This window comes from Tachyglossus aculeatus, chromosome Y4 (assembly GCF_015852505.1).
Source record: "Tachyglossus aculeatus isolate mTacAcu1 chromosome Y4, mTacAcu1.pri, whole genome shotgun sequence".
Lineage (NCBI taxonomy): Eukaryota > Metazoa > Chordata > Mammalia > Monotremata > Tachyglossidae > Tachyglossus > Tachyglossus aculeatus.
This window is the reverse complement of record NC_052096.1, coordinates 227501-255107: the sequence shown is the minus strand read 5'-3', so window position 1 is coordinate 255107 and position 27607 is coordinate 227501. Positions and strand designations below refer to the sequence as shown.

Sequence of the window (27607 nt, the reverse complement as noted above, 5' to 3'; positions counted from 1 at the left end):
GTTACCAGGTTTGGTGAAATAGAAATCACGGCTAGGCTTCAGTTATCCTAAACCTATCCACCCCAAACCCATAACTGTTTTTGTTCTCATAATCTAGATAGAATGAACCAAGAAATTACAAATAAATGGAACTTCCAGTATTATGTTCTATCTATGTATCTATCTATCTATCTATCTATGAATACGTTTCAGTTCAAAGGAAATTTGTTTCCATGAAACAATATTTCAAGCATTAGATTGGAAAGGCTTAGGGTAAATTACCGTCATGATTCCTAATAGAATAAGGAAGTGTTTACTCCTAATGAATGTGTGTGTCTTTCTGGGATTTTCTCACTTGTTTGAGTGTGAACTTGTATCATTTCAACCTACAGAGGAGATTGGATCCTCCAGGTGTTGTGATCGGGTTTGTCTGATCTCCATTTTGTTTTCCCATCCCTTCCTCCCATCCCTTTGTACACCCTTCTTCACAGAAGAAGAATGCCGCCAAAACTTCCCTCCACAAAACCTGCCTAATAAAAGCCTTCCCCCACCCTGACCTGCCTGACAAAAGCCATCCCCCACCCTGTTCAGGGCCGTTTATGACCCCAAGCGAAAATTAACCAATTGCAAGCCTCTGTTTCTGTAAACTTTCCACTGATTCGCAACTCCTGACCGTTAGCCTTGCGTTTTGTGCCTTTATAAACTCCGGCCCTACCCCTGATCGGGGATGCTTGATCTGGGTTCCTGGCCCCTTGCAGCCGCGCGCTAATAAAATCCACTTCTAAATTACTACCTGGGTCTCACTCGCTGATTCTCGGCAGAACATTTGGAGGCTCCAGCGAGATTCACGGTGTCCCGTGTCACCGTGGAGAACCCACCTGGGAGGACCTCGGCCTCGGGGGAAGGAGACCATTCTGCGCGGTGGTCTGGGGGGGGGGGGGGGGGGGCGGCCCCTGAGACGTTCCAGGGCCCCGGAACTCAAGGCTGAGAGGTCTAAACTGTCCCCTGACGCCGACTGATCCTCATTCGGCCTGGTGGATCCTGGGATCGGCAACGATCAACAACTTCCGGAGGTAACCTGGTTTCTGTTTTTTGGAGGGAACGAGTGCCGGACGCGGCAGTTAGCGCTTTGTGCCTCGATTCCCCGGGCACCCCAAGACGTTGGGTCACTGCCCGATTCTGGTTCTGGTTCTGGTTCTGCGGTTGTCTATGAATCTGTTCTATATGTGGAAGCGTTGCCTTTAGGAAATTCTGTTTTACGATCGTCTGTCTGAAACCTCCTCGCTCACAGACTGCCAGGCAGGTTTCCACCTGGATCGGGGACGAATATGTTCAGGGCAACTTCTCCAATGTCTACTGGAAGGATGTGTTCGCCTCCAGGTTGTTGTTTGTTTGTGTCTCTGTGCTGTAAGAATGGGAGGTTCAGCCAGCGTGCCAGAAACACCTTTGGACTGTATGCTCAGTCACTTTAAAGAAGGATACCGGGATGGGTATGATTATGGGATTACCCTAAAGAAACAGAAGCTCACTCTATTTTGCATGAATGAGTGGCCCACCTTCGGGGTGGGGTGGCCCCCTCAGGGTATTTGATAAGCAAATTGTAAACAGGATTTGGAGAGTTGTGACTGGGACCCCCGGCCACCCCGATCAGTTCCCCTATATTGACGTTTGGCTGGACCTCATTACCCACCCCCCTCCCTGGTTGAAAAACTGCTCCCTGAAAAGGGGCATCCGAGTTCTTTTTGCCCAACCTATAAAAAGGCCCCCTTCCAGGGACCCCCCCCCCAAAAAATGTCCTCCAGGAGTCCCAGGAGGATGATCTTCCCCCCTCCTTGTAACCCGGGCGCCCTTCGGGATGTCCCGCAGTTTGAGGGCCCGCCCTGGACTCTCAGAGAGAGTCGAGTGGCATAGGCCCCATTAAAGGTACCCAGATTCGAATATTGGGATGGACCTCGAAAATATGGACGGGGGAGGTCACTTATAGTTGTACGTGTTTCCATAAACGCTTGGTACCGTGGTTGGTGCACGGTTAAAGTTCTGTAGATATTATAAAGTGACGGGAGTGTCTGTTTGACTTGAGGAAACGAAGGTGGGAAAAGGAAAAATCTCAGTCAAAACCGAGTGGTGGGAAGTCTTCCCCGGAAATTCCGGAAGGCAGTACGATGAACTTCCAAAGTATAAGAGAAAAGAGAAGAAATTAATTATAAAAATTATTATTAAATAATTACATATTACTGCCTAACTTGGTCTGGCGCCCACCTCGGAGGGAACGTCTTCTGGCCAAAGTACGGATCCTCCGAGGACTGGGTTTGCCAAGAATTAAACATCTATGTAATTATGAGGGAACCCCGGAATGATGGGGAATTTGTGTATGCTGCAGTCTGGCGGCCGTCGGTGGGTAAATTTGTGCTGAAGGAAATAGATGAGAAGAAAGATAGAGGGGGAAAAAAGAGAAAAACCGGCACACCAAAGTGATGTTGCAGACTCCAAAACAACAGGAAATGCAAAGAAAGATTATGATATAAATCGTGCAGGCGGCCGCAAAGTCGATCATGACTTGTTATGACTGCGGCCAGCATTGGCATATGAAAAGAGAGTGTCCTCAGTGGGAAAAAGAAAAGAGTTCTAGGTACATGAAGGAAAAGGGAAGAAAGAAAACGGAAGGTGAAGCAACTGCAGTTGAAGGAAATTGTCTGCTTAGGCATCTACACCCTGCGAAGCAGGTGTCCCATTAGGAGGGAATGAGGGGTGGAGAGATTGCCTCTGAAGGAAATCATATGTGTATGAAGGTTAAAGTAAGTGTGTGTGAAGAAGAAAGAGAAGGGACAGGAGATAATTTTAGTAATTCCTTCGTGGAGGGGGAAGACTAGGGGGATCAGGAGCCCATAGAACAAGCCCACCCTGAGCCCTCGACAAATTTGAGGGTGGGCAGAGAAGAACAAGATTAACAAGATTATACCATTTTGATAGGCATGGGCACTACCCAATTGTCTCTAACCAGACTGCCGATCGGGGCCAGAATCGAGAGGGAAACCATTAGGATCTTGGGGGTGCAGGGGGAGAACTTCTCGGTCCCTGTTACAGAGACCTTAGAACTAGTGGGTCCTTCCAGAGGGAAGAATTTTTGTCCCTGAGGCAGTAGGGAGAGAATGGATCACATGGCTACACCAGATCACCCATCTGGGGGCACGAAAGATGGGCTTGTTGTTGAGAGATAGGTACTTTATCCCACACTTGGACAGCCCCTTAGCTAGCATAACCACCCGGTGTGGAACATGTGCACAGGTAAATGCAAAGCGGGGGAAGGCTGCTCCCTCAGGAGTCAGATTGCCAGGATTGCAGCCAGGAGAAAACTGGGAGGTAGACTTTACGGAGGTGAAACCCCCCGCAGCAGGCTATCGATACCTCCTGGTATTTGTTGACACTTTTTCAGGGTGGGTAGAAGCTTTACCAGTTAAACACGAAACAGCCATGGTAGTGGTGAAAAAGATTCTAAATGAACTTCTCCCGCAATTTGGTCTCCCACCAGGACTCGGGTCTGACAGTGGTCCAGCATTCATAGCCAAAGTGTCCCAAGGAACTCAGGGTGGAGGCTTCTAATTCTTCCTTGATTAAGTTCCTGCAGGGTCTCCAGGAAACACAGGGAACACTCCTGAAATCTGTCCGAAACGCCCTGCCAGTTCCCACCTCTGCACCTGCACACGCCTTTCAACCTGGGGACTCGGTCCTGGTCAATAAATTCACCGCCTCCGCCTCGGAGCCTAAGTGGAAGGGCCCTTACACCGTCGTCCTGACCACACCAACAGCCGTCAAGGTTGACTCCGTTCCTGTCTGGCTCCATCACAGTCTAGTGAAACCTGCTGCGGCCCTGACATGGAAGGCTGAAGCACAGGCCGACCCCCTAAAGCTAAGACTCTCCCGCATTTCCTCCTCCTCGCCTCCCTAATGACCCCCTCTCCCTCTATGTCATTCAACCCTCATGCCCCAAAACCCAAAAACACCTGGACGATGAAGAAGGGGGATCAGGTACTCTGGACAGTCTATGCAGAAGAAGGTACATGGACCAAGGTTTGAATGATGGCCTGTATTTCCGGTTGGATTTATGCTCCCTCTTCTCCACCTCGATCGGAGGCGCTTCCCCTTGTAGTAATCCGTTTTCTGAAGTAAGAATGTGTCCGGGGTTCCTTACAGATGGCTGGGATGCCAGGTGCCTGGATAGGTCATCCCATTTCTGCCCGAAATGTGCCTGTGTGACCGTCATTGTAGTATCCTCGTTCCGTGGGACGGCTTGCGGGGCCAAAGAGGGCCACATGGGGATGGATCCGCACTTGACTATCCAAAAGGACCCAACCCCCGGATCCACAACCTTGTTTTTCACCCTTCGCAACCCTGAGAGTAGGTTCTGGAATACTCCCCATTCGTGGGGCATGAAATTAGATGGCAGAAATAGGGCCTGGGTGGACCCTGGGATTATCTTTACCATTGCTAAGCAATCCCCCATAACATCCTACTTGCCAATCGGCCCCCTTGGGGAATTAGCTCTGCCCCCAAAAATCCTCCCTAGACCTCGGGCCCCATCCTCCACTGTCCAGTCTTTACCACGGGCCCCATCCTCCACTGTCCAATCCCATCAGACACCCGCCGGGGCAATTGGCTCTCAAGAGCCAAGTGAGGGGGAGCCCTCCAGCCAAGAACCCCCTCATCCTTCAGTCATGGGCCTCTTACGAGCCGTTTATGGGGTGGTCAACTCCACTCGACCAGACCTGGGCCCGAGCTGTTGGCTATGCATGGATGCCCAGCCTCCATACTATGTTGGAGTGGCTGTCAACACCTCTATCTCCCCCACCTCCAAGTCCGACAACTGTGAGTGGGACCAGCCCAGGTTGACTCTTGGGGATGTCCAGGGCTCTGGTATTTGCTTGATCTCGGATAACATGAACCTCCACGCTTCCCCATACTCGCCTGTCTGCTCCCTTAATGTGACAGTCCAGTTCTCCTCCGGTTCTGCTTACTTCCCTGCCCCACCGGGCACCTGGTGGGTGTGTTTGGACGGAATCACTCGATGTGTTTCAGCCCGAGTTTTCCTTGCTCACCCCGGTGGCCCTCTCTGTGTGCTAGTCTCCATCGTCCCCAGAGTGTCCTTGTTGCCTGGCGCCGACGGGTGGGACTACTTTTCCCTGCGGGAGGATTGGTCCCTCCGTCATAAGCGGGCTGCCCCGCTGTTCATCCCCATTCTAGTAGGGTTGGGTTTAGCGGGTTCTGCCGCTCTGGGCATTACAGCACTGGTGCGGGGGAGGCTAGCTACAGAGAACTAAGCACCCAGGTGGATACTGACCTCACCCACCTTGAGCACTTCATTTCCACTCTGGAGCGACAGGTTGACTCCTTGGCGGAGATGGTCCTCCAGAACCGGAGGGGTTTGGACTTATTGTTTCTGAGACAGGGTGGCCTCTGTGCCGCCCTGGGAAAGGCCTGCTGCTTTTATGCGAATAACTCTGGAGTTGTTCAGGAGAGCCTCTCTCTGGTGAGGAAAAATTTAGCAGACAGGCAAAGGGAGCGTGAGCGGGCCGAAACCTGGTACCAGAGTCTTTTCCGGACATCCCCGTGATTAACCACGCTTGTGTCTGCCCTAGCTGGCCCCTTGCTTCTCCTCGTATTTGCCCTGCTTGTCGGACCCTGCTTAGTGAATCGCCTCCTAGAATTTGTTAAGTCCCGCATCAACTCTGTTAAGCTGCTCCTCATTAGGGATCTCCACTATCAATCCCTACAAACTGAGCCCATTGGCCGGTATGACGATGTTGCCACAAACGTGTCAAGGGTTTGACACTCTGTCCATAAGAAGTGGGGAATGTTGTGATCGGGTTTGTCTGATCTCCATTTTGTTTTCCCATCCCTTCCTCCCATCCCTTTGTACACCCTTCTTCACGGAAGAAGAATGCCGCCAAAACTTCCCGCCACAAAACCTGCCTAATAAAAGCCCTCCCCCACCCTGACCTGCCTGACAAAAGTCACCACCCACCCTCTTCAGGGCCGTTTATGACCCCACGCGAAAATTAACCAATTGCAAGCCTCTGTTTCTGTAAACTTTCCACTGATTCGCAACTCCTGACCATTAGCCTTGTGTTTTGTGCCTTTATAAACTCCGGCCCTACCCCTGATCGGGGCTGCTTGATCTGGGTTCCTGGCCCCTTGCAGCCGCGCACTAATAAAATCCACTTCTAAATTACTACCTGGGTCTCACTCGCTGATTCTCGGCACAACACAGGTGCCCCAGCTCCAAGAGATAAAACCCAAGAGAAATACGTTCCCTGCAAAGTCAACATCGATGTGCATGAAAGTAACTGAATATACTGCCTCCCCAGGCACTGTACATTACAGACGCCTGATATTACTACCAATAGCAAGGGATAGCTCACCATTTGACAATTCTAGAATTACCCAGAGGTCCACTGTCCAAATAAGAAAAAAGTGGCTTTTTTGAGAGATGGCTGGGGAGGATTGGAGAGTGAATATTAGTGTAAGAGAGCATTGGAGGTTTGAGCAGCATTGTATGAACCACTCACATTAATAATAATAATAAATTGTCAAGAAGTTACTAGGTGCCATGCACTGTATTATGCACCAGGATAGATAGAAATATTCAGTCTGACACAGTCTCTATTCCAAAGGTCTCCAAGTGTAAGTAAAAAGGAATAGGGTTTTATCCCTATTTTACAGATGAGAAAACTAAGGCACAGTTTAAGTTGTGACATTTCAGTGACTTGTTCATGTTCAATTCCTTTATGTATGCACTTTTTTATTATTATGGTATTTGTTAAGTGCTTACCATATGCCAAGCACTGTTCTGAGTACTGAGGTAGATACAGTTCATCAGTTTGAACAGAGTCCTAGTCCCACATGGGGCTCACAGTCTAAGTAGAAGGGAGAACAGCTAGTGAATCCCTGAGGAGACTGAGACTCAGAAAAGTTGTCAGTGCTCAGGATGACACCTCAGACAACTGTCATGATTAAAACCCAGTACCTCCACTTTTCCGATCCGTGCTCTTTCTAATAGGCCATGCTCTTTCTTCTATAATTCCTCTGCACGGCCCTTTGTCCTGAGATCTCAAAACTGAGACTTCTCTGTCATTCTCAACAGGAGACTCCATCACCATTATTCAGCAAGAAATGACGCTAGCCTGCTACTGTAAATCATTCTTCTAGCCTTCTGGATGAAAATCATCCATTTTCCTCCATGTATTAGCAAAAACCTACCACAGTATCCTTTTCCATACCTCTAAATAAGAGACTTTATGTCAAACCCATTTCCTCTTCAGCAAAAAAAATTGCTCTTCTCCACAACTTCCTGATGGCATCTTTGACCTCCACATTACTAAAAATGTAGAGTAAGGGGTTTAACCGTGGTGTTAAAATGGTGTAAAGTTCCACCACCATTTTATTGGAGAAGGTGGCCGGTGGCCGTGTGTATATGAAACTACAGAGGATGAAGAAGAAGACAAGAGTGATATGGGCACCACAGATGGAGAGAGCTTTGTGCCTGCCTTCAGAGCTCTGAGGCTTCAGGGAGCATAAGATGGCACCATAGGGGTCGATCAGCAGTGAAAGGTTCACAATACAAATCATCCCGCTGTTGGCAACGACCAAAATCCCTGGGATGCATGTCTCGGTGCATTCGAGCTTCACACAGGAGATCCAAGTCAGACTTGAAATGGTCGATCACGTTGGGGCTGCAGAAGGGTCACCGGAACATGAAGAGGAACTGAATCATCGAATGCAGGAAACCCCCGGCCCAGGCCAGCCCCATCAACCGTCCACAGGTCTGCTGTCTTATGATGGTCACATAGTGCGGGGCTTACAGATGGCCACGTAGCGGTTGCAAGCCATTACAGTGAGCACAAACACCTCCACCCTGGCAAAGAAATGTTCAGCAAAGAGCTGGTCCATGCAGCCTTCATAGGAGATGGTTTTCCTCTCCTGGAGGGAGTGTACGATCATTTTGGGAGCGATGACCAAGGAGAAGCAGGAGTCTAAAAATGATAGGAAAGCCAATAGGTTATGGCCGCTGGTGATGGTGGTCACGACGAGCATATTCCCTGCCACAACCACAAGGTACACAAACAGAAACACCACAAATAGGGTTTTCTGCATCTCTGGCTTCTGCGACAATCCCAGGAGGATGAATTCGGTCATGTTGTTTCTACTGCACATGATTTCTGTCTAGGATGGTTAACTCATAAAGGCTAGCCAGAGCTCTGCAAGCAGCAAAGAGAAAAAACATCGGCCCAAGTGGTGGTGCCGCTCAAACCCCAAAGTTATGGACCTACTCGCAGTCCCAGAGTTGTTTTATAAGAAAGATTATTCCTCCATTCTTTTAGAGCAACAGGCAGGAATTTCCTAAAACAGGCATTATTCCCGAAAGGAAATGTTCTGTAGAAAATTCACTTTTTGGCCAGAATTCTTCATTGAACGAACCTAAAATTGGATGTTAAATTAGCATCATCAGGCAAGCAAAGCACCACTCACCACATCAACCCCCAACCGCACCTCCAGGCTCCTGGTAGCTTCCCTGCCCTGTTCCTCCACCTGCTGCCAGGTTGATATGAGGCAGCACTCCCACCCCCTGACAAGCTGGGGCCAAAGTGAACTGGGTAATACCCAGGATCCAGCTTGTGCTCAATGAGGATCCATGTTTGGGCCCCAATTCCCTGGAAAAATGATCTGGATTATCCAGCTTCAGGGCCGCTTAACTTTCTACAGGATAGCTGCAACAAAGGCAAACAAACACCAGTAACAAAAAAAGGGTATTTGCTAGCTACCCTGAATATTAGCGGATAGAATGGTAGCTGCCACTTGAATGGAGTAGGCATAGATGGATTAATTTGAATAATTTCAACCTGATATTTGATTTGTCCCTTGAGCTCTCAGGTCCAGTTTTGATTGTGAGTTATTCTATACACCTACATACACGCACTAGTATATGCACACAGACACACACACAGACACACACACACACACACACACATTCCTCCCTCGCACACTGCCTATCTCCTTCCCTCCCTTCCTCCTTTCTGTATATCGTTATTGATTTATGTCTCTCTTTTCCCACTTCCTTGACTAGGGATGGAGACACACTGAGAGAAGGAAGGACTTAAACAGGCACACTGGGATGAGGGAGAGTTTGCTCTTTACTCCCCTGATTTCAAGTCACCAACATCAAGTTACCCCTTCTACAATGTAAGCTGATTGTGGGCACGGAATGTGTCCCTGTGACTTGTCACGCTGCTTCGCCTGTCCGGAATAACAACTATTAATTGTGGTATTTGTTCAGTGCTCATGACATAGTGAGAGCTTAAACAAATACTACTCATTGGCACTTTCAACAGATGCCACGGGCAGTTGCATGGAAGCTAGATGGAAGCAGGGAGAAGCTACACCTTAGCTTTGCCAAAATTTCCCACAACTTTCAAATTTCCCTATAGAGAAAACCAACACCTCCATGAGGCATCCTCTGATTATGCTCCCTACGGTGCCATTCTACCTTTCACTCTGCCACTGCAAAATTCCCTGTGTATCCTATTGTATTTCCAAGGTTTTTTTACATCATCCCCAGTATTAATACTACAACCTGTTTTAAGCATGCCCTTCTTCCTGCTTGCTCCCACTATTCATCAGTACTTTTCATTCATCTCCCCCATTGGATTTTTAAGTTCCTTGAGGGGAGGATAGATGTGTTTTACTTCTACTTAACTCTCCCAATATAATGCTCTGTGATGAGGGTAATTCCATCTGCACTCCTCACTGGTGTAGTGGTAGTGTAAGGGGGACACAGAACTGCTTTTAGAGAAAAATAAAAGTACTTAGCCTAGTGACACACCGACATCTTCTGGACCTCTTTAGCTGTGGCTGCTCGGCCATATAATGTAGCTTGAACTTTTAGTTTCATTGCAGGATTTTGCAAGCCTCTGTTTAGCTGGGATCATGAGAACTGTCAGAGGCTGTGGATGTACTATTACCTGTTTCATTGAAAGCAGCTTTTCAAAAGCTGAATTCTATTCTTCAAATCAGTCTTGATGTTTTCTCTTTGCCAGATCTGCTGTTCTGATGGCTGCCCACTGAATGAATCTCGGAGAAGTGTCTATTCACGGGCAACACTATCCCTCGTTTTGTTTTGGTTTCTGATAGTACTTACTGAGCACTTACTGTGTGCAGAGCACTGTACTAAACACTTGGGAGAGTACAAAATAACAGATACAGTCTCTGCCCAGTTTTTTGGGCACTTACTGGCTGCAGAGCACTGTACCTAGCACTTCGAGGAACATGATACAATAGAGTTGGTAGACAGGTTTCCTGCCCACAGCGAGTTTACGGTCTACAGGCAGAAAATGTGAATGGTTACCGTTATATTCTACTCTCCCAAGCAATGCTCTGCACACAGTAAGTGCTCAATGAATACGGCTGAATGAACGAATGTATACAAGGAGAGACCCTTTGTTCTTACTGGGCTACTAGCAGTAATTCCACACTGACTGCATCTCCCTTTCATATGCAGTCATTTCTTATTGCTTCTTCCTCCTGTCCTGTCCCTATCAGATGTCACCAGCATCCCTGATTCATCCTCACTACTGCTCCTCATCTCAACCATCCTCAGCCTATTTTGCCCAATTGTCCCTTCGTTCGTTCATTCATTCATTCAGTCATATTTATTGAGCACGTACTGTGAGCAGAAAACTGTACCAAGTGCTCGGGGGAGTACAATGCAACAGATGAACCGACACATTCCCTGTCCACAACGAGCTTACATTCTGGGGGGGGGGGGGGGGGGAGACAGACATTAATATAAATAAATCACAGATATATACCTAAGTGCTGTGGGGCTGGGAGGAGGGAGGAAGAAAGGGAACAAGGCAAGGCAGTGCAGAAAGGAGTGAGAGAAAAGTGGGGGCATAGTCAGGGAAAAACTCTTGGAGGAAATGTGTCTTCAGTAAGACTCTGAAGTGGGGGAGAGTAATTGACTGTCAGATTTGCGAAGGGAGGGCATTCCAGGCCAGAACGCCCACGGGCGAGGGGTTGGTGGCTAGATAGACAAGACTGAGGCACAGTGAGAAGGTTAGCATTAGAGGAACAACGTGTTTCGGCTGGGTTTTAGTAAGAGAGTAACAAGGTGGTGTAAGAGGGGGGCAAGGTGATTGAGTGCTTTAGAGCTAATTGTGAGGAGTTTTTTGTTTGATGCAAGGGTGGATGGGCACCTTGGGGTTTCTGAGTGGGGTGATACGTCTTGAACGTTTCTGTGGACAAATGCACTAGGAATCAGAGAGAGGTATGGACTGCAGTGGGGAGAGACAGAAGGCTGGGAGGTCAGCAAGGAGGCTGATGCCATAATCCAGGAGGGATAGGGTGAGTAACTGTATTAACGTGGTAGCAGTTTGGCTAGATAGGAAAGGGTAGATTTTAGTGTTGTTGTGAAGGTGGGACTAACAGGATTTAGTGATGGACTTAATGTATGGGCTGAATGAGAGAGATGAGTCAAGGATATTGCCAAGGTTACTGGATTCCTTTCCCCTTCCCCTGGGAGTCCTATTGTGGGAGTGTCTCCATCAACTCACCCAGCCTCAGGCTCTCATTTTTTCTTCTGTTTATCATCAGATCGGCCTCACTTGTATGACCTGTAACTTTTGATCTCTTAATGATAGCCACCTATAATTGTCATTCTGGATAGTCCTACAAACAGACAGAAAGTTAGGAAGGTGACTGCCCATTTTCCTGACCTACCCACTTCAAATGGCTAGGCTCTATCTAAGAGGATTGTAAGAAAGAAAATTAATCTACATACGTTCTAACTGTCCCCACCTTTCACTTAACTCAGGGGCAGTGAGTTTAGTACAGATTCCACAGGCCCCTCCAAGAATAGCACAGACCATGTGGATATTGATACGTTACTAGTGCTAATCGTTCATAGGGAGTTGATGCATCCACAGAATAGTACAGGCAGACATAGACTTTTACAGACTGGCATAGACTAATGGAGACAGACAGAGACAAATGTTACCCCACCAGCGTCCATTCTGCTGTGGGAAACCCTTGTAACATGGCCGGACACTGAAAGCTCCATGCTTATTGACTAGAGTTCCTGGTCTGGGAAGAAGCCACTGGCTGCAGGGGCCTGCAGCTTTTTTTTTTTTAATTACAGGTAAAATATTAGAGCAATGCTCACCCTGCATGATGGAGGTAAGGGCTGTTAGTGCTTGACTTGTAGCACCTGGATAGGTGGATTTTTGCTAGCATCCCTCTGGGGATTTGATCCATCCCTTGTCCAGGACAGGCCCCTAGGCCCCAGCCTTGCATGCATGCTGAGACCCAGACTGAATATAGCCACTAAGCACACCTCCTCAGATACAATGGTCACCTAATTGATTTCCTTCACTAAAAGGTATCAATCCACTATTGTATTAGCAGGAATGGAGATAATCAGAGGAGAGGAAAGTCCAGGAAGGAGGCAGGACTCCTTCCTTAGTTTTGAGTTTTCCCCTTTAACCAATCAATCAATTAATTGTATTTATTGAGACTTCCTCTATGCAGAGCACTCTAAGTCCTTAGGAGAATATAAGAGAATTGGCAGAAATGTTCCCTGTCCAAAATGAGCTGACCGTCTAGAAGGGGAGACAGACAATAAGATAAGTGATTAATAAGATATAATTCAAAGCTACATAATTTAAAGATAAGATCAACCAGGCCAACCATCAGAACTGGCCCTTTGCCTGGGCAACACCCTTTATGGATTCATTATCTTCTCTTATTTAACTTTAGCTCCTAGTTGCCATTCCTCCCAAGCCCATCTCCTCACTCTGTGCCTCTCTCCCAACTTTTCTATTTATAACCCTGGCTTATGTCATTAAGCCCCCTTCAGAATGTCTTCCACATGCCCCTCCCCGACCTGACTAAGCCCCTCCTTCAACAATGGTGCCCATGGCAACTGAATCCCCTCCCTCCGCCCCCGCTCCGCTGGGCACTGTGCCCCGGAGAGAGCTGAGCAAGCAGTTGTGCAGCCACTAGGCTCAAGTCGGGACCCATTTTTCTTTAGTGAAGGTGGCTGCTTGTACTGATTTTCTCCGGTGTAGGGCAGAGTTCAGAACCGGCCCGGGCCCCGGTGAGGACTGTCTGTGTGTTTGGGGGCGGGGAGAGGGTCTGCATGGTTGGGGGATCGAAGGCAGAAGGCCAGGGTGGGGTCGCTGGGCTGGCAGGGCGGGATGAGGAGGGTCTCGCTCCAGGCCTCCCTGGGGCCAGTTATCCAAAGGCCAGTGCTTCCCGGGCAGGAGTGGCAGGGAGGGGAGCGCATCGATGGAAGCGCTTGCTGCGGGAAGAGCACTGTACTGAGCACTGGGAGAGCACCCCTGGCTAAGAATCAGGCCCGGCCCCTGCTCCTCGGGGTCTCCAGGCTTAAGGGAGTCGGCAGGAGGGGGGACCTGTGGTCGACCCATCGGGAGCGATGAAATGATCTAGTACGACACAGTGACAGACCACCGCGAGGGCCGATGCGGTGGGGGGGCGGGGCGGGAGAGAGAAGTGTAGGACGGCGAGGGGCCACAGCCCATCTCCACTGACGTCAGGTTTTCCTACGGGTCGCTTCCTTTTCAGAGCCACAATAGCGGATCAGGACTGGGAGGCTCGCAGTCAGGAGAGATTGTGCTTGTGCCGGTGGGGAAGGTGGTGAGTCTGAGTGGGAGACAAGGCCTGGAGCCGTCCTGGGACTGGAACCGGGAGCGAGGAAGGGAGGAAGGGAAGGAGAAAGCAAGGGCGGGACAGGGCCCAGCTCCCCGAACCTCCCCTTCAACTAATCCAGTGAGGTATTCACCGAGTGTTTGCTGTATGCTGAGCTGTGTACCAAGCACTTCCCGGGCCCCCTGGGCCCCCTGGGCCCCCTCAGCTGACGGGGAAGCTAGAGAGTGTCTGCCTGAGGGGAGGGTTAAGCCCAGGGGAGAGGATGACGAGGGGAGAGTCGGATAGGGGAAGAGAGACCGATGCGGGAGGGTCAGACGAGGGGAGAGTCAAACTGGGGAGAGTGCCAGGGGGAGAGTCACGATGAGGAGAGTGAGATGGGGATGGCCATACAAGGGAGAGTCAGATGGGGGAGATTCAGGCCTAAAATGGTGTCAGACGAGGGCAGGGTCAGATGAGGGGTGAATCAGATGGGGGAGAGTGACAGGGAGAGACTCAGACAGGGTGAGACAGTGTGGGGTGGGGGTCAGCCATAGGGGAGAGAAAACTAGAAGACAGTGGGGGGGCAGGGTCAGGCCGGGGGAGAGACAGACAGGGTGAGAGCTTGGAGGGGCCAGCCAGAGGGGAGGGAGCTAAAGCAAGGGGAGAGTCCAGAAAGGGAGAGTCAGACAAGAAAAAGAGAGTCAGACGGGGCGAGCGTGAGACAGGAAGAATCAAAGGAGAGAGCGGAGTTAGCCTACCGACCCCGTGTCCCCTTCCCCTTCCTGTGCCCTTTTTGTCCCCAGTGTTCCCTGCCCTCTCCGGGTCCCCCCCGCCCTCTCCAGGCCCCCTGAAACCGTCGTCTTTGCGCCCCTCCCCCTTTCCTCCTGACTGAAGTGACAGGGCAGGGCAAGGGAAGGAGCCCTCAGTTTGATAGTTGACGAGGCGTCAGAGGGAGTGGCGCCACCTTTAAAGGGGTCGCGGCCCTTACCCCGGCAGGATGATGGGGTGGAGCAAGCCCAGAGGGGCCTGGGCCAGGAGCTCCGGTAAAACTTCCTGCCTCAGCTTGAGTCAGGCCGCGGGAGAGGGCGGGGCCAACACCGCGCGCAGACATAAACACACACACACACATGCACATGCACACACGCACACACGTGTGCACGCGCACACTAATCCGGGAGCAAGAGATGAGCTGCCTGGTTCAGGCGGGAAGAGGCGGAGTGAGCCCAAAATGAGTAGCCAGTCAGCGAGGGAGAGAGGAGCGGCGCGGCCGGAGGGCGTGGCCATGGGGGAGGCGGGGCCGGCACGCCAAGAGCAGCCAATCATGGCAGCCCCCAGGAGCCCCTCCCTCCGTGCCCCGAGGAGTACTTGAGCTGGTCCTGGGCGGGACAGGCCGGGGCTGAGGGGACGAGGGCAGAAGCGCGCCATGTTTGAGGGCGCCACCTGACACGCCTCCCTGCCCCATGGCAGAGGTCTCTGTGACTGGAAGGAGACGGGAGGTAGAGCAGGGAGCCGCCCCCGCAACTCCCATTCCCTCATTGCCGACCCTCTAACTCGTCCATACGCCTCCCCCCGCCTGGCAGTGACGTCACCGAGGGTCAGGGTCACGTGACGGGTCGCGCTCCTCCCCTCCTCCCTACGGCGCAGTCCGTCCGGGACCCCCGAGGTCTCCTCAGGCGCTAGCCGTCAGAGGTGGGCCGGGGACCTCGCGGGCAGCAGGGCCGGCAGCCCCGTCCCCGGGGTGGATACATTGTCCCCGCCGACCGAGAGAAACGACCGAGAGGCGGGGGACCGGACCTCCGGGGAGGAGGGCTAGGTACGGGGAGAGTGGGGAGGGGAGGCGGTGGCAGGCCTGGGCACAGGGAAGGAGGAAGGGCAGGACCTGACAGTTGATGGGGACGGTGGGGCAGAGGGGCGGGGCAGGGGGGAAAGCAGAGACCCTTCCAGGGTCAGGCTGGAGACGGTGGCAGTCGGCGGGAGGAGGGGACCCGGGCTGCCACAGGTTTGAACACCTAGCCTACACCACCACGGCCCGGGAGTACCAGCACATTCTCCGCACTGAGGAGGAGAGGGAGTAGGACCTCGAGGAGGAGCAGGAGAAGGTGGTGGAGAAGAAGAAGACGGTGTTGGAGGAAAAAAATGGGGCAGGAAAAGAAGAGCAAATGTAAAAAGGAGAAGATGGAGGAAGAGGTGGAGGAGAACAAGAAGGAAAAGATCACGAAATTGGGAAAGAATATGGAGGTGGAGGGGGGCGAGAAGGAGCGGGAAAAGAAGACGAACTGGGAATAGGAGAAGATGGAATGGGAAGAGGATGTGGAGGAGTGGAAGGTGGAGGAGGAGGATGTTGGGGAGGATGAGAAAGGGGAGAAAGAGGAGGGGAAACTTGAGGGTCCAAGCACATTCTTTCTCCAGAGCCCACCGCAGGTGGCGATATTCTGCGGGCTGGGGATCCTGTCCCCGCGGCCTAGAAGAATTTGCCCTGGGGCGGGAGATGGGGCCAAAGAGAAGGGGAAGAGAGGGGTGTTGGGCTGGTTGGGCCGTGCCCGCATGTGGGTCTGGAATTCCCTGCGGGGGAAGACCAGGGTGCACACCCAGGGCAGGGAGTGAGCACAACATCGGCCTCTCCGGGGGCCCTGGCGTTGCCCAGCTGGAATCCCATGCCAGTTGCTGCTCAACTCTCTGTCAGTTTTTCCAGTGGAGGGGCAGCCTGAGAGTCTCAGAACTCCTCACCCACCTGCCACTTGCACCCTGTGGCATTTTTGAAGCCAATTCTTTCCCATGTAGGACAGAGAGTGCATCAGAAGAAGATGGCAAAGATACAGAAAACACCATCGTTTGTTACTACACTTATTACCAGGTTCGGGGAAATAGAAATCACGGCTAGACCTCAGTTATCCTAAACCTATCCACCCCAAACCCCATAACTGTTTTTGTTCTCATAATCTAGATAGAGTGAACCAAGAAGTTACAGGTAAATGGAACTTCCAGTATTATGTTCTATCGAATACATGTTTCAGTTCAAAGGAAATTTGTTTCCATGAAACAATATTTCAAGCATTAGATTAGAAAGGCTTAGGGTAAATTACCGTCATGATTCCTAATAGAATAAGGAAGTGTTTACTCCTAATGAATGTGTGTGTCTTTCTGGGATTTTCTCACTTGTTTGAGTGTGAATTTGTATCATTTTAACCTACTTGTATCATTTAACCTGGAGGAGATTGGATCTTCCAGGTGCCCCAGCTCCAAGAGATAAAACCCAACAGAAATACGTTCCCTGCAAAGTCAACATCGATGTGCATGAAAGTAACTGAATACACTGTCTCCCCAGGCAGTGTACATTAGAGACACCTGATATTACTACCAATAGCAAGGGATAGCTCACCATTTGACAATTCTAGAATTACCCAGAGGTCCAGTGTCCAAATAAGAAAAAAGTGGCTTCCTAGAGAGTTAGTTGGGGAGGATTAGAGAGTGAATGTTAGCGTAAGAGAGCATTGGAGGGTTGAGTGGCATTGTATGAACCACTGACATTATAATTATTATTATTATTATTATTATTATTAATAATAATAATAATAATAATAAATTGTCAAGAAGTTACTAGGTGCCATGCACTGTATTATGCACCAGGATAGATAGAAATATTCAGTCTGACACAGTCTCTATTCCAAAGGTCTCCAAGTGTAAGTAAAAAGGAATAGGGTTTTATCCCTATTTTACAGATGAGAAAACTAAGGCACAGTTTAAGTTGTGACATTTCAGTGACTTGTTCATGTTCAATTCCTTTATGTATGCACTTTTTTATTATTATGGTATTTGTTAAGTGCTTACCATATGCCAAGCACTGTTCTGAGTACTGAGGTAGATACAGTTCATCAGTTTGAACAGAGTCCTAGTCCCACATGGGGCTCACAGTCTAAGTAGACGGGAGAACAGCTAGTGAATCCCTGAGGAGACTGAGGCCCAAAGAAGTTGTCATTGCCCATGATGACACCTCAGGCAACTGGCAGGGCCAGGATTAAGACCCAGGACCTCTACCTTTCTGACCCGTGCTCTTTCTAGTAGGCCATGCTCTTTCTTTCCTTTGCCCGGCTCTCTGTCCTGAGATATCAAAACTGCGACATATCTGTCATTCTCAACAGGGGACTCCATCACCATTCTCCCGCAAGAAATGGCACTAGTCTGCTAATTAAATCATTCTTCTAGCCTTCTGGATGAAAATCATCCATTTTCCTCCATGTATTAGCAAAAACCTTCCAGAGTATCCTTTTCCATACCTCTAAATAAGAGACTTTATTTCAAACCCATTTCCTCTTCAGCAAAACCATTGTTCTTCTCCACAACTTCCTGATGGCATCTTTGACCTCCACATTACTAAAAATGTAGAGTAAGGGTTTAACTGCGGTGTTAAAATGGTGTAAAGTTCCACCACCATTTTATTGGAGAAGGTGGCTGGTGGCCATATGTATATGAAAATACAGGGGACAAAGAAGAAGACAAGAGTGATATGGGCACCACAGGTGGAGAGAACTTTGCGCCTCCCTTCAGAGCTGTGAGGCTTCAGGGAGCATGGGATGACACCATAGGAGACGATCAGCAGCGAAGGGTTCACAATACAAATCATCCCACTGTTGGCAATGACCAAAAGCCCTGGGATGCGTGCCTCGGTGCAGGCGAGCTTCACACAGGGGATCCAAGTCAGACTTGAAATGGTCCATCACGTTGGGGCTGCAGAAGGGTAACCGGAACATGAAGAGGAACTGAATCATCGAATGCAGGAAACACCCGGCCCAGGCCAGCCCCACCAACTGGCCACAGGTCTCCTGGCTCATGATGGTCACATAGTGTGGGGGCTTACAGATGGCCATGCAGCGGTTGCAAGCTATCACAGTGAGCATAAACACCTCCACCCCGGCAAAGAAATGCTCAGCAAAGAGCTGGCCATACAGCCTTCATAGGAGATGGTTTCCCTCTCCTAGAGGTAATCTACGATCTTATTCAGGGCGATGACCAAAGAGAAGCAGGAGTCTAAAAAGGATAGGAGGGCCAGGAGGCTGTGGCTGGTGGTGATGGTGGTCACGATGAGCATATTCCCTCCCACAGTCAAAAGGTACACAAACAGACACACCATAAATAAGGTTTTCTGCATCTGTGGCTTCTGAGACAGTCCCAGGAGGATGAAGCTCGTGATTTCTGTGTAGTATGGATAAATGACAAACGAGAGCCAGAGCTCTGCAAGCAGCAAAGAGAACGAACATCGGCCCAAGTGGTGGTGCAGTTCAAACCCCAAGGTTTGGGACTGACTCGCAGTCCCAGAGTTCATTTTTATAAGAAAGATTATTCCTCCATCCTTTCAGAGCAACAGGCAGCAATTTCCTAGAACAAGCATTATTCCGAAAGGAAATTTTCTGTAGAAAATTTACTTTTTGGCCAGAATTCTTCACAAGCGAACCTAAAATTGGATGCTAAATTAGCATCAGCAGGCAAGCAAAGCACCACTCACCTCAAAAACCCCCATCTGCACCTCCAGGCTCCTGGTAGCTTGCCTGCCCTGTTCCTCCACCTGCTGCCCGTTGATATGAGGCAGCACTCCCACCCCCTGGCAAGCCAAAGTGAAGTGGGTTATGCCCAGGATCGAGCCTGTGCTCAATGAGGAGCCATATTAGGGCCCCAATTCCTTGGAAAAATGATCTGGATTCTGCAGCTTCAGGGCCGCTTAACTTTCTACAGGATCGCAACAAAGGCTAACAAACACCAGTAACAAAAAAGGGTACTTGCTAGCTTGCCCTGAATATTAGCGGATGGAATGGTAGCAGCCACTTGAATGGAATAGGCACAGATGGATTAATTTGAATAATTTCAACCTGATTTGTCCCTTGAGCTCTCGGGTCCAGTTTTGATTGCCAGTTATTCTGTACACCTGCATACACGCAGTAGTACACACACACACACACACACACACACACACACACACACACACACACACACACACACAAGCACACACACAAACATTCGTGTCTCGCACACTGCCTCCCTCCCTTCCTCCTTTCTCTATATCTTTATTGATTTATGTCTCTCTTTACGCTCTTCCTTGTCTAGAGATGGAGACACACTGAGAGAAGGAAGGACTTTAACAGGCACATTGGGATGAGGGACAGTTTGCTCTTTATTCTCCATTTCAAGTCACCAAAATCAAGTTACCCCTTCTAGACTGTAAGCTCGTTGTGGGCAGGTAATGTGTCTCTGTGACGTCATGCTGCTTCCCCTGGCCGGACTAACTATTAATTGTGGTATTTGTTCAGTATTCGTGACATAGTAAGAGCTAAAACAAATGCTACTCATTGGCACTTTCACCAGATGCCATGGGCACTTGCATGCAAGGTGGATGGAAACAGGGAGAAGCTATACCTTGCCTTTTCCAAAATTCCCTGCAACTTTCAAATCTCCCTATAGAGAATACCAACACTTCCATGAGGCATCCTCTGATTATGCTCCCTACAGTGCCATTCTACCTTTCACTCTGTCACTGCAAAATTCCCTGTGTATCCAATTGTACTTTCAAGTTTTTACATCATCCCCGGTATTAATATTGCCACCTGTTTTAAGCATGTCCTTCTTCCTGCTTGCTCCCATTATTCATCAGTACTTTTCATTCATCTCCCCCATTGGATTTTTAAGTTCCCTGAGGGGAGGATAGATGTGTTTTACTTCTACTTAACTCTCCCAAGTATAATGCTCTGTGATGAGGGTAATTCCATCAGCACTCCTCACTGGTGTAGTGGTAGTGTAAGGGGGACACAGAAATGCGTTTAGTGAAAAATAAAAGTATTTAGCCTAGTGACACATCGACATCTTCTGGACCACTTTAGCTTTGGCTGCTCGGCCATATAACGTAGCTTGAGCCGTGAGTTTCATAGCAGGATTTTGCAAGCCTCTGTTTAGCTGGGATCATGAGAACTGTCAGAGGCTGTGGATGTACTATTACCTGTTTTATTGAAAGCAGCTTTTCAAAAGCTGAATTCTATTCTTCAAGTCAGTCTTGATGTTTTCTCTTTGCCAGATCTGCTGTTTCGATGGCTGCCCACTGAATCAATCTAGGAGAAGTGTCTATTCATGGGCAACATTATCCCTCGTTTTGTTTTGTTTTCTGATAGTATTTACTGAGCACTTACTGTGTGCAGAGCACTGTACTCAACACTTGGGAGAGTACAAAATAACAGATACAGTCTCTGTCCACAGTTTCTTGGGCACTTACCGGCTGCAAAGCACTGTACTTAGCACTTCAAGGAACATGATACAATAGAGTTGGTAGACAGGTTTCCTGCCCACAGTGAGTTTAAGGTCTACAGGCAAAAAATGCGAATGGTTACTGTTATATTCTACTCTCCCAAGAAATGCTCTGCAAACAGTACATGCTCAATGAATATGATTGAATGAACGAATGAATACAGGGAGGGACCCTTTGATCTTACTGGGCTACTAGCGGCAATTCCACACTGATTGCATATCCCTTTCATACGCAGTCATTTCTTATTGCTTTTTCTTCCTGTCCTGTCCTTACCGATTGTCACCAGCATCCCTGATTCATCCTCTCTACTGCTCCTCATCTCAACCATCCTCGGCCCATTTTGCCCAATTGTCCCTTCGTTTGTTCAATCATTCATTCATTCAGTCATATTTATTGAGCACGTACTGTGAGCAGAAAACTGTACTAAGTGCTTGGGGGAGTACAATGCAACAGTAAACAGACACATTCCCTATCCACAACGAACTTACAGTTGGGGGGGGGGGTTGTGTGTTAGACAGACATTAATATAAATTAACAAATTACAGACATATACCTAAGTGCTGTGGGGCTGGGAGGAGGGAGGAAGAAAGGGAACAAGGCACGGCAATGAAGAAGGAGTGAGAGAAGAGAAAAGTGGGGGCTTAGTCAGGGAAAGACTCTTGGAGGAAATGTGTCTTCAGTAAGGCTTTGAAGTGGGGGAGAGTAATTGAATGTCAGGTTTGAGAAGGGAGGGCATTCCAGGCCAGAGACAGGATACGGGCAAGGGGTTGGTGGGTAGATAGACAAGACTGAGGCACAGTGAGCAGGTTAGCATTCGAAGAATAACGTGTTTGGGCTGGGTTTTAGTAAAAGAGTAACAAGGTGAGGTAAGAGGGGGGCAAGGTGATTGAGTGCTTTAGAGCAAACTGTGAGGAGTTTTTTGTTTGATGCAAGAGTGGATGGGCAACCACTGGGGTGTCTGAGTGGGGTGACATGTCGTGTACGTTTCTGTAGACAAATGCACTACGAATCAGAGAGAAGTATGGACTGTAGTGGGGAGAGACAGGAAGCTGGGAGGTCAGCAAGGAGGCCGATGCCATAATCCGGGAGGCATAGGGTGAGTGACTGTATTAACTCAGGAGTCGTTTGGCTAGATAGGATAGGGTAGATTTTAGTGTTGTTGTGAAGATGGGACTGACAGGATTTAGTGATGGACTGAATGTATGGGTTGAATGAGAGAGATGAGACAAGGATATTGCCAAAGTTTACTGGCTTCCTTTCCCATTCCCCTGGGAGTCCTATTGTGGGAGTGTCTCCATCAACTCACCCAGGCTCAGGGTTTCATTTCTTCTTCTCTTTATCGTCAGATCGGCCTCACTTGTATGACCTGTAACTTTTGATCTCTTAATGATAGCCACCCGTAATTGTCATTCTGGATAGTCCTACAAACAGACAGAGAGCCAGAAAGAAGCCTGCCCATTTTCCTGGCCTACTCACTTCAAAGGAAAGCCTAATAACACAAGGAGCCAGGCTCTGTCTAAGAAGATTGTAAGAAGGAAAATTAATCTACATGTGTTCTAATTGTTCTCACCTTTCACTCAACTCAGGGGCAGTGAGTTCAGTACAGATTCCACAGGCCCCTCCAAGAATAGCACAGACCATGTGGATATTGATACATTAATAGTGCTAATCTTTCCTACAGAGTTGATGCATCCACAGGATAGTACATGCAGACCTAGACTTATACAGAGTGGCATAGACTAATGCAGACAGGCAGAGACATATGTTACCCAACCAGCATCCATTCTGCTGCGGGGAACCCTTGTAACATGTCCACACACTGAATGCTCCGAGCTCATCGACTAGAGTTCCTGGTCTGGGAAGAAGCCACTGGGTGTAGGGGCCCGAAGCTTTTTTTTATATCAGGTAAAATATTAGTGGAATGTTCACCCAGCATGGTGAAGGTAAGGGCTATTAGTAGGGCTATTACCTGTAACACCTGGATAGGGGAATTTTTGCTAGCATCCCTCTGGGTTTTTGATCCATCCCTTGTCCAGGACAGGCTCCTAGGCGCCAGCCTTGTATGTATGCTGAGACTCAGACTGAACATAGCCACTAAGCATACTTCCTCAGATACAATGGTCTTCCAAATGGATCTCCTTCACTAAAATGTATCAATCCACTATGTATTAGCAGGAATGGAGATAATCAGAGGAGAGGAAAGTCCAGGAAGGAGGCAGGCCTCCTTCCTTTGTTTCGTTTTTTCCCCTTTAACCAATCAATCAATGAATTGCATTTATTGAGACTTACTCTATGCACAGCACTCTACTAAGGCCTTGGGAGAATATAATAGAATTGGCAGAAATGTTTCCTGTCCACAGTCAGCTTATAGTCTAGAGGGGGAGATAGACAATAATATAAATAAGTGGCTGTAATGCAGGAGACTAGCTCCAGGCAGATTCATTCTGGATTCAGAGAGATTGAAGAAAGAGAGAAGAGCTTTTGCCATGGGGTTCATATCACCTTTAATCTCACGGCCGCTGGTCGAGGTCCTCGTGCAAGGATAGCCACTATGGGTCCCTCTGTGGCAACTGTGGTAGATTCACACAGCAACCTGGTGGATTGAGCGGCCTGGAAGCACCACCTGCGACAGCTGAAGTCACGCAGACCACGCTGGGAGTCATTCATTAGGGGACAGTTTTCCTAGAACGTGCCTCTGGTAAGTATGCATGTAATCCCACCAACATTTCACCTTGCAGTGCTCATTTCAGGCCCTGCATTGTGGCAGTCCCTATTGTTCCTTTATTTCAGATTTATTCGACTTCACAGCTTTCACCTCCATGAAGCAGCAAATATTACAAGGCCAAGGTCACACAGCAGGCCACTGGAGGAATCAGAATTAGAACCCAGGTCCCCCGGCTCCCAGAGCAATGCTCTTTCCATGGGACCATGAGGTTTCACTTGCATGTGGAGGGGATTGTGAATCCCACCGTGGAATTCCAGATCAAAGAGCATTTGTTTTCCTTTGGTTTAGGCTGATACTGCATATCAGATTCTTACTTCACCAGAATGTCTTCACCGACTTCCTCGAGCAGTCTGGTCACTTTCCTATAATTGTTACTGCTGCCAGAATTGCCCACTCTGCCCCAGCCTTGGATCCAATACCCATGCTGGACAGCAGCGTCATGGATGAGAGTCAAGGGAGAATACTTGAGTTTACTGTGTGGAAGGCGGCTGTGGTAAACTAATTCCGTATTTTTATAATAATAATAGTAAAATGGCATTTATTAAGCACTTATTACGTGCAAAGCACTGTTCTAAGCGCTCAGGAGGTTACAAGGTGATCAGGTTGTCCCAAGGTGGGGGACGGGGGGGAGCTCACAGTCTTAATCCCAATCTCACAGATGAGGCAACCGAGGCACAGGGAAGTCAAGTGACCTGCCCAGAGTCACACAGCTGATAACTGGCAGAGCCGGGATTTGAACCCATGACCTCTGACTCCAAAGCCCGTGCCTTTTTCCATTGAGCCACGCTGCTTCTCTATGCATCCACTACCAGAACGACTGCAGATGGAGAGCGGGGCGTTATGGGAGAGACGTGTCCGTGGTTTCGCCATGGGTCGGAAACGACTCGATGGCACAAGACAAGACGAAACATGTGCTGGGGCAGGAAGAGCAGGGTTTTCCTGCGCAGGTTCGAATCCTACTGACCATGCCAAGTGTAATGCAGGAGCTTAGCTCCAAGCAGATTCATTCTGGATTCGGCCAGACCGAAGAAAGAGAGGGGAGCCTTTGCACTGGCGTTCATATCACCTTTAATCTCGTGGCGGCCGGTCGAGGTCCTGGTGCAAAGACAGCCCCCTTCCACGGGACATCCGTAGAGCATCCGCACCGCAACAGGTGTGGGGCGGGATTTTAGACAGAACCGGACAGAAGGTGGTCGTTTGCCAAAGGCTTATCTAATAAATCCTACATAAGTGTGGCGCAGTTAGAAATATACCGTGCATGAGCATTCATTCATTCATTCAATTGTATTTATTGAGCGCTTACCGTGAGCAGAAAACAGAGCAAGGAATTCTAGGTATCATAACAAAGCTAGGGATCCTGGATATCATAAAGCAAGGGATTCTGACTATTGCAGTATTCCATGGACACACACTCCTCCTCTCCAGTATCCTGGCCTTACAATCTACATGATTATCTTCCATGTAGATCCCTTGGCGAGGAAACTGGAACATTGCATCCAGATACCACAGCAACAATAAAGGCTACAACAACATACCAGGAGTCCCAGCGCTAAGCCAAGTACCGTAAGGATGGCAGTACACCACCCGAAAGTTAGCGAGTGCCACCAATTACCTATAGGGTCATAGGATAGTGCAGTGTTTCACTGCGTCTCTTGCCTTAAAGCTGTTAAAGCAAGGGATAGGTTATGATGGGCATCAGGAATATACACACAACATTCGGTGTGGAAAAACACACACACACCGCCCTGCACAGCTGGAAGAAGGCCCAGAACCATACGGTTCTGCAGGACCGCTTTGTGCATCTGGGCTACCTCATCGTTAAAGAACTTCTATAGTCTCACATAGCGGTGAGCCCCGTTAACGGAGAGGAAAGGGCGGCTGCATCCTAACCACTACTATATTAGTACAATCACTCAGCGTATCCTGACTGGATTACTGCATCAGCCTCCTTTCTGATCTTCCAACCTCTTGTCTCTCCCCAATTCAGTCTATACTTCACTCTGCTGCCCTGATTAGCTTTCTACATAAAAGCTCTGGGCATATCACTCCCCTCCCCAAAAGTCTCTAGGGGTTTCCTATCAGCCATCTCCCACAACCCACTCTTCTAGACTGTGATCCCATTGTTGGGTAGGGATTGTCTCTGTTGCCTAATTGTACTTTCCAAGCACTTAGTACAGTACTCTCCACATTGTAAGCGTTCCATAAATACGATTGAATGAATTGAATTAATGAATGAACCTTCATATCAAGCAAAAACTCCTCACTATTGGCTTCAAAGCTCTCCATCACCTTGCCCCCTCCTACCTTTTCTCCTTCTACATCACAGCCCGCATACTCCGCTTCTCTGGTGCTAACCTTCTCACTGTGCCTCGTTCTCCCCTGCCCCACCGTTGACCCCTGCCCCACGCCCTACCTGTGGCCTGGAATGCCCTCCCTCCTCAAATCCTCTAAAGAATCACACTTCCCCTACTGAAGGCTCACCTCCTCCAGGAGTCGTTCCCAAACTAAGGACTCCTTTTCTTCTGCTCCCCCTCCCCTCCCCATCACCCCGACTCACTCCCTTTGCTCTACCCCCTCCCTGCCCCACAGCACTTGCGTATACATGTACATATTTGTAATTCTATTTATTTATATTAATGATATACATAGATCTTTAATTTTGCTTATTTACATCGATGATATTGATGCCTGTTTACTTGGTTTGATGTCTGTCTCCCCCATTCTATACTGTGAGCCCGCTGTGGGCAGGGGTTGTCTCTGTTGCTGAATTGTACTTTCCATGTGTTTATAATAGTGTTCTGCACACAGTAAGCGTTCAATAAATACAATTGAATGAATATGGGACCCTATGATCTTCTGTCTACCTCACAGCCTAGGAAAATCCTTTGCACGTGTCGAGTCCAAAAACATCAAGTCGCAGGAACACAGCATTAAGGGTTTTTTTAATTGTAATACTTTATACAGATCCGTATGAAGGAGGACAGGCATAGTCTATTGCTGTTACAGTGGGCTCAACCTCGTCGCTGAAAGGTGGAAGAGGCATCTAGATATTGTCTGAGGTGGGCGTGGTGTTCTTTCACAATAACAACAGAAACTAGTGAAGTGTGACACCAATTATCGTGACTGACAGCAGGATGTGGCTGAAATTGACAACAGGGAAAGGGTGAGGAGGAAGCATGATTTAGGAAAACAGGCTAGATTAGTGCACAGTGGAGTCTGAATACAAAGGTAAGGCAGGCTAAGAGTTAGTTTCCACATTCCCCTCTTCGATGCCTTTACTGGCAACACCACAGAAAATTCTGTAGCAAACTCCCTTCTAGTTGCATCTGGACTGTGGCCCATCTTAAGCAGCTTACCTCCTCTTGCTCTCGACGCCACCCGATCCCTACCTTCACATAATAGGTGCAGGGACAGACCCCTTTCGTTTGATCACGAGGCAGCTTTAGGGCTCTATCTGAATGAGTCTTAGGATCTCTTTATCTCTCTGTGTTACTTTGTTCTTCTTTCTTGAGGGCAGGCAGAAACTATCGCTTCCGGCCTACTCACATTAGCAGGCTCCTGCATATCTTTACAGCAATACTTTAAAGTGAAAACAACAGAAAAAAGGACACAGGTCATCAGGACAAGGAGGATTCCCAAACCTAGGAGCTGGGGTTCTGTCTTAAACCATCCCTTCACATTGGGGAAACAAGACGTGAGAGTAGACCACAGTTCTCCCCTATCTTGGGAAATTTCACATGCTTCCTGTAACCCCTGTAAGACAGAGAGAATTGTAACACTGAGAGAAGCGTAAGACTTTGAGAGTTATCAGGGATGCATATAAAACAATGTGTACCACGGACAACACAAGTCCTCACTTTGAGCAGCAAGCAGCATGTCTAAAACCATACGGTTCTACAGGGCAACTAGGCCTGCACCCTCTT

The 27607-nt window shown here is 48.8% G+C and overlaps 1 protein-coding gene across 1 annotated transcript; it reads right to left on the bottom strand.

Moving 5' to 3' along the window:
• Window positions 1-7466: 7466 nt before the first annotated feature.
• Window positions 7467-12267, bottom strand: LOC119946808 (olfactory receptor 4C15-like). Its single transcript, XM_038768266.1, has 3 exons — window positions 12191-12267; window positions 11583-11697; window positions 7467-8006 (listed from the first exon to the last, which is right to left on the bottom strand). Exons 2-3 carry the CDS (start codon window positions 11617-11619, stop codon window positions 7816-7818), a joined length of 228 nt encoding a protein of 75 aa, XP_038624194.1. The 5' UTR covers window positions 11620-11697; window positions 12191-12267; the 3' UTR covers window positions 7467-7815.
• Between the last annotated feature and the right edge of the window lie 15340 nt (window positions 12268-27607).

What these genes read in the sequence shown, in the direction of transcription:
- LOC119946808 (XM_038768266.1), bottom strand. Translation starts at nt 11,619, where the DNA reads ATGATAAACAGAAGAAAAAATGAGAGCCTGAGGCTGG. An exon ending in AAATGAGAGCCTGAGGCTGG is followed by an intron (nt 8,007 to 11,582) that starts GTGAGTTGATGG and finishes TATCATTTTTAG; the next exon opens with ACTCCTGCTTCTCCTTGGTC.